Raw genomic sequence first — 6991 nt, 5'->3', positions numbered from 1 at the left:
TTTTTTTTTTTTTTTTTTTTTTTTTTTTTTTTTTTTTTTTAACGATCTCTACTTTTAAAATCAATTTTCATTAAATAGCACGAATAAAAATATGGATAAGGCCCAAAGCCCAAGAATAAGGCAAAAAGCCCAAAGCCCAAAGCCCAAAGCCCAAAGCCCGAAAATAGTGACATATTCGAAACTGAGAAAAAAAAGTGGGGTTAAAAATCTGTACATGAAGAATGGGCCAAGAAAAACAAACCAGAATGGCGACAAAATTTTTCCGGCAGTTCCACCGCCTTACCTTTTTATACAAACAATGAAGATTCCCCCCGCCGGTCAGTTACCTGGAACTAACAGCTCAAAGCCTCATATTTCACTGCAATAGGACGTCCAAATCCAACTTGCGACAGTAAATTACCCACCACGGCGAGATCACGGCAAAACACCCCTTGATAAACCGACTTATTATTACTCAAATTTGATCCCGAAATCTCCTCCTGTTTCGATTCTATTTCATCAATAGCTTTTGCATGGGTTTGCTGTTGTTGTTGCTGCGCTTGAATCGCGGCAGCCCTCTTTCTCTGTTTCTCCGCCGCTTCCTCGTCCATAATGGTCGTCATGATACTCGAATACCCTTTCTGCAGCAGCCTATACAGCAACAACCCCGACATTTTAGCTCTATCTCTAATGGATTCCATATCAAAATCATTGCCCAATTCGCATCTATCTAGAAACCCAGTTGCCTTGTCGGGCGTGTGCTTCAAGCAGAGCAATAAATGGCCTCTTTGAAGATCTGATCTCGAACACCCACGTTGCAATCCGATCAAACCATAGTAATCCACATTGTTCTTCTCACCCGAAGCAACCCTCTGTTTCAATTTCTGGATTTTCGCCGTTAACGCGCAGAGCTTCCCGGGAATTTCTCTGTACTGCACGTTGTGACGCTTCCACGCCGGACCAGGAAGCTTTCGATCTCTCAGGATCGAGTTGTAGAGGAGCTTCAAATGTTCGAGGTCGTGGAGACAATCGGGGAGGCAACGAATGGATTCGAAGAGATGGGCTCGGGTTTCAAGGGCTTGGATGCAGGTCGGGTCGAGGATGAGTGTGCGGTTGCAGTCGGCGATGGAATCAGCAGTGCGGCCGGCGGCACGATAAGCCGAGGAGCGGTGGAGGAAACATTGGGCGAGGAAGGTTTGAGGGGCGGGGCGGCGACCTTCGAGAATCTTAGTGAAGAGGCGGATAGCCTCGGAGGGGAGGCCAGCGTCGAGGGCGGCGAGGGCGGCAGTTCGGCGGCGGAGGAGGAGCTTTACGTGGCTGAGGAGGGCGGCAGTGGTGTCTGCTTCGGTGGTTGTGGTAGGAAGCACTGGAAAACTGGGGAGTGAAAAGCCGTCTTCGGAACGGCCGGTGCTTTCCCGGCGTGAGGCGGCGGTGGCGAGGCGTTTGCCGGTCTGGAGGAGAACCATGGCGTCCTCTAATAGGCCCAGATGACAGGCAGCTTGGCCCAATACCACGTATCTGCACAAACCCAAGCGAGTTTATTGAGTTAACTTCAAATCATAATCTAATTATTAAAAACAAGTTGATCAAAAAATAGATTAAAATATAATATTAATTTCTGTGTGTTTAATCTTCTAAAAAAGTTCTAAATGATTTTTTCCCTTTTCTTTTTTTAGAACATAATATCATAATAGTGAGTTGGAAATTTAAAACTCCAATTATTATACCATACTTTTTGAGTACTCATTTAAACCATTATTGCACTTTTAATTTATTTTATAAGAATTTAGATCTTATGTTTAAAAATATAATGATTAAGCTTTTTAACTTAAATTTTTATAGTAAAAATATCTTATACATAAAATATAGTATATAGATAAATCTCTACTATGAAAAATTAAAGATAATTATAAAAAGGATTTTTAACCTAAATTACTCCATCATTAAACTTTTTATAAACTATAAAAATAGGATGAAATGTAGGTCTCAAAATACACTTATTTTTATTAATAAATTTGGAGAAAAAGTATATTATTTGGTATATAATGTAATATTGAAAATTATTTTTCTTTACGTATATACCTACCATTTAATCTATAGATTTTTAAATTTATAAAAATTTAATAGTAAAATTTAGCATATAATAATTTTATTAAAATTTTAAATTATATATTTTACAACAAAAACTAAATACTTAATTTCAAAGTAAAAATATGGTTAAAAAATAATTAAATTATTATTGTGATATTTGTTGGAAGTATTGTTTATTCCTTCCTTTCTAAAAATAGCACAATCACTCACGATGAAAAGGAATAATTTTCTATCAGGAAAAAAGAAAAGGAAAAAGAACGAATTACCTCCATTGGCTCTCCTTCTCGCACCTTTTACAGAGCAGTCCCGCTATGATCTTCCTCTTCAAATCGGAAACGGAGAAGAAGCAGTTGAACGAGGAGTCGTGGCTCTGCAACTCCAATAACGAAGAAGAACAATACGACAAAGAAGACGAAGAAGAAGAAGAAGAAGAAGAAGAAGACGAAGAAGCGAAAAGCTTCGCTTGCTCTCTCGAAAACTGTTGCGACGAATTCTCCGATCCAGACGACGAGTCATCCCCTCCGCTTCGACTCAGCGTCGTCCTCATACTCGGAAGATACTCCTGAAGCATATCCACGACATCCTTATACCGGCGAAGACACAAAAGCGAGCGAGCCTTAAGCTCCAACGCCTGTTCAAACCTCGGCGCTAGTAGCAGAGCCGCATCGAGAAGATTCAAAGCCGAAACCACATCATTTTCCCTACCAGCACCGATTAAACACTTCGCATCTTTCACATACCTAATCGCCATCTAAAATCAAACAAAATCACTCCACTCAAAAACTCCTCCGAATCGCAATCGGCAAATGATTTCAAAAACCACAACAAATTAAACAAAATCAAACGGACGCACCTGTTTGTCTGAGAGCCACCATTGCTTCTTCTCAGCAAGGCCAAGACAAGGAGTTGAAACCGCCATTGTCAAGAATCCTCAATCGCCGAAGAAGAGAATCAAGAAGCAGAAACGGAATTGAAGCAATAATCACACATTATACATTCATTTGGATTTGCTGCGATTTCAATCTCTCTTTCTCTCTGTTTCTCTCCAGAAACAAAGATATAAAAGCATGGAAGGAAGAGAGAGAGAGAAAGAGAGAAAGGATTTTAAAAAGGGATTGACATTTTGCGTGAAGAAATTTTGTGAGTAAATAAGGAGTTGTGTTGGTAGTTGCGGGAGAGAGAAGTAATTTTCTATATCACAGAGATATTAAACCAACTCTACCAAAATCTTTTTATTTATTTATTTAATTTTAATCATTCCGCTGCATGGCTGGCAATGGATTGCCATAACATTGGATCCTATTCCAATCTCCAAATTTCATAAGGGAAACTGGCAACCGGATACAGCCGGTGAGTTCCTATGATTTTTTCGGTATTCATGACTGGGTGTACGCAGTCACTCAAAAACTAATTATCCTTTTGTTTTTCCTTTACAAAAATGGAATTTCCAAAATATTAAATTATTAAAAAAATAACTTAATTCATTACTCGCCGTTAAACTTCTAATTGTTTGTTTGGTCGTTTGGTCGAGAGTACATATTTTAACTAATTAAACTGTATTCAGTACAACAATTTAAGACCAGACGATGACAATTACTAGTCAGAAAATTAACCCATCCATCCTAAGCCACGGGAATCTAGCTTTATTTATTTATTTATTTTTTTTTAGGGGACATTAGTAATATGCCCTCTTTCAAGAAAAGGAAAGGAAAAAAAAAAAAAAAAAAGTAGGGCAATTTGATTTATGAATGCACATGAATGTGTATGGATGGCCAGATGGGCATGCCATAAAGGCACCCCCAACTCCCTCCTTTTTCCATGCCCTCTTTATTCTTCTCACATTCTTTATATTATTATTTTAATAATAATTGACATGGTTCCACCTCCCAACCCTAATTCTCAACACCTGCCACCTCACCATTAAATCTACTTTTCCCCTCCACGTGTCGCTTCTGGATTGGACGCCATAGTTTGACATTACTAGTTTTCTCGTTAGTATAATTTGTTCCACATAATTTATAAATTTTATTTTTATCAATAGAAGTGGGCCCTTATTATAAGTTTGTTATTGATCTATACACCTAGACATTTGCTATAAACTTTAATTCCATTTATTATTTATATGCCAAAAATTAAATGGAAAAGGAAATGAGTTACTCTTTTAGGGCTCTTCCACGCACTCATTCATAATCATAAATTTTAAAATTCTAAATTTTTCCTTCTTGGGACTCAACATTCTCGTTCACCCAGATACCATTTGTAATGGCTTGTTACGAATTGCCGTCAAGCTCGTAGTTTTAAAATCATAGTCTTATAAGGAATACTTCGTTGATCAATTTGGTATGAACCAGCTATCTGAAATATATTTAAATTAGAATTATGAGTACGCTCATGTTTGATGGAGACTATTTCACGAGAACCATTACTTTAGCTAAGTCGAGCCATTCGGATGAAATTAGAGAATAAGAGGGAAGGAAGAGTTTTTGGAGCATAGGAGAAAGGCAATTCCTTGAAAAGGGATGGTCCCTTTCAAAGGCATGGGTGCAGCCAATTGCTACCACAGACACCTCCCAATTTTATCTAAATAACAAAAGCTTATTTATTTATTTATTATTATTATTTAAAAAAAAATTAAATAAATAAATTTAAAATGTCCATTTTTTATTGGTGAGAGACCATTAATACATTAAAAACTAGCACACCAATTGGAATAAACCTTTCATGACACATTATATTTTGCTGTCTTTGTGTCCCAAAAGACACCAAAATTTAATAATGAATATGAGTTTTTTTTTTTTTTTTATTAATAATTTTTTTTTTTTAAATTGTGTATTAATATGTTAATGTGGACGTATGTTATGAAGTCATATAAGGCTGCTTCGGTCCCGATTGACCATAGTAGAAATTCGATCGAGTTTTTTTTTTTTTTTTTTAATTCACGGACTAAAGTTTATGCATTTATATAAATAATTGCATTGAATTTTATGAAAAAAATAATAGGGATATTTGAGTTAGGGAGGTAAGGGTATAGTTTAGGAGGTGCCTAGAAAGCATATGTTTTGGCTTTTTATGAGAAGACAGAGACCAAACATATTAAAAGGACAATTACAAAGCTTTATAGAAAAACCAAACAAAATAGCTGTTTCTTAGCTGCCCCCAATTACAAAATGGCTCTTATCGGTTCATCTGGAATTGCTTATAGGAATGAAAAAGATCGATCTAGTGTAAAATCGGTTCAAGCTATACGCGTTTAACTTTTGAGTTGAGCTTAGAGAATGTCTAGGGAGCCATCCTAAACAAAACTGGATTATATTCCCTATCCTATCCCCTCCCCGACTCTGCCAAATTCTCGTCTCACCTCCATGTTTTTTAATTGCTATTATATTAAAAATGGAAATTATCCATTTATTTTTGTAAATTAATATATTTTTAAGAATTCATGTCCTAATCACGAAAATAAATAAATGGAGATTGAAATATTAGGCAGAGACAATGATAGAGAAGGCTTCCTCTATCAGATGGACATATCTAATTGAGCCGCCAAGAAAGAAATTTGCACTTCAGTAGTGTAGATAGTAACTATGAGATCTCACATCAGTTAGAGAGAGAGAGGAATAAAACATTATTTATAAGCGTGTTGTAGAACCTCTCTTTAACGGACGTGTTTTAAAAGCATGAGACTCACGACGATACGTAATTGACAAAAACAGACAATATATTACTAACAGTGAGCTTGAACTGTTATAGTAACTATAGGATCAAATAGTATATATATATATGAAACTAAGGTTAGGGTGTGGGGTCCAATGTATATATATATAGAGTACGTAGATGGAGCCCATATGAGATTTGTTTGTGGCAACATTTGAGAGTTAGTTGTGTTCGTGAAAAAATATGATTGCCCACAAATATATGATTGGTTTGGTTTGGTTGCTTATGTTTCCGTGCCTCCTTTTAGCTCCTCACACAAATCCGATCGACCCTAGTACTAAAATAGCTTCCGATTATACCTATAGAAGAACTGATCGGATCAACCAACCAAAATAACACGGGAACCAAATGAAACATTAATTTCCCTAAATAATAATGGAATAAGGTAGTGGAAAAATCATAGGATACCCTTGAAATGAAATGAAGTGGCCTTATTTAATACAACAATCACAGATAGGCCCCCATCAGCAGCCCTCTCTTGAGCATATATTATAAATTAATATGAATTATTGTAATCATAACTTAATTAAATTAATGACGCATCATTAAATAATATAAATTTTAAATAATTCCCTAAAGTTCTCATTATCCAAGACATGTTTGCTTCCAAGGAAGCATTAAGCTGACGTCAAACCCTATGTATCCACTAACTCAATATTCCTTAATAAAAAAAAAATATTGTCTTTTTTCGGTTTTTCTTTTGAACTTGTCCTCAGTTACCGTAAGACTTTTTTCTCTATCAGATGCATTTTAAAACCTTTAGAGGAAGCTTGAAAGAGAAAAGGCAAAAAGGCAATATCTGCTAGCTGTGAATTTGGGCAGTTACATATATATATATGTGTGTGTGTGAACAAAGATAACTCATGTTTAAAGAACGCCAAAAAATAGTAAAATATCCGAACTATTAGTTGCTGAATCAGAATTTTAAATCTTGGACATCGAACATTATAACATTTTTTTTTTTAGTTTACGAAAATCAAAATATTTAACATTTGTGCGTTAAAAACGTTAAAAATCGACCCGAAAAAAAAAAGAATTATAAGAAATGAGTGGGGAACATTATTGGTAATTGCAAATCAATCCTTGATGGAAGATAGAAGAATTGATGCAAAGCCCCCATGTGCAAAAGCCAAACAATCAATATCTTTGCAGCTTTTTTTTTTTTTTTTTTTTTTTTTTTTTTTTTTTTTTTTTTTTTTTTTTTTTTTTT

General features: G+C 35.6%; 1 protein-coding gene across 1 annotated transcript; it reads right to left on the bottom strand.

Moving 5' to 3' along the window:
* Window positions 1-54: 54 nt before the first annotated feature.
* On the bottom strand, window positions 55-3244 carry LOC111493197. Its single transcript, XM_023142841.1, has 3 exons — window positions 2924-3244; window positions 2337-2821; window positions 55-1497 (listed from the first exon to the last, which is right to left on the bottom strand). Exons 1-3 carry the CDS (start codon window positions 2987-2989, stop codon window positions 333-335), a joined length of 1716 nt encoding a protein of 571 aa, XP_022998609.1. The 5' UTR covers window positions 2990-3244; the 3' UTR covers window positions 55-332.
* Window positions 3245-6991: the final 3747 nt, after the last annotated feature.

The sequence above is a fragment of the Cucurbita maxima genome, unplaced genomic scaffold (genome assembly GCF_002738345.1).
Source record: "Cucurbita maxima cultivar Rimu unplaced genomic scaffold, Cmax_1.0 Cma_Scf00018, whole genome shotgun sequence".
NCBI classification, from domain to species: Eukaryota; Viridiplantae; Streptophyta; class Magnoliopsida; order Cucurbitales; family Cucurbitaceae; genus Cucurbita; species Cucurbita maxima.
The sequence above is the reverse complement of the archived record's forward strand: the minus strand, read 5'-3'. Positions and strand labels throughout refer to the sequence as shown.

What these genes read in the sequence shown, in the direction of transcription:
- LOC111493197 (XM_023142841.1), bottom strand. Translation starts at nt 2,989, where the DNA reads ATGGCGGTTTCAACTCCTTGTCTTGGCCTTGCTGAGAAGAAGCAATGG. An exon ending in GGTGGCTCTCAGACAAACAG is followed by an intron (nt 2,822 to 2,923) that starts GTGCGTCCGTTT and finishes GTTTGATTTTAG; the next exon opens with ATGGCGATTAGGTATGTGAA. An exon ending in GAGAAGGAGAGCCAATGGAG is followed by an intron (nt 1,498 to 2,336) that starts GTAATTCGTTCT and finishes GGGTTTGTGCAG; the next exon opens with ATACGTGGTATTGGGCCAAG.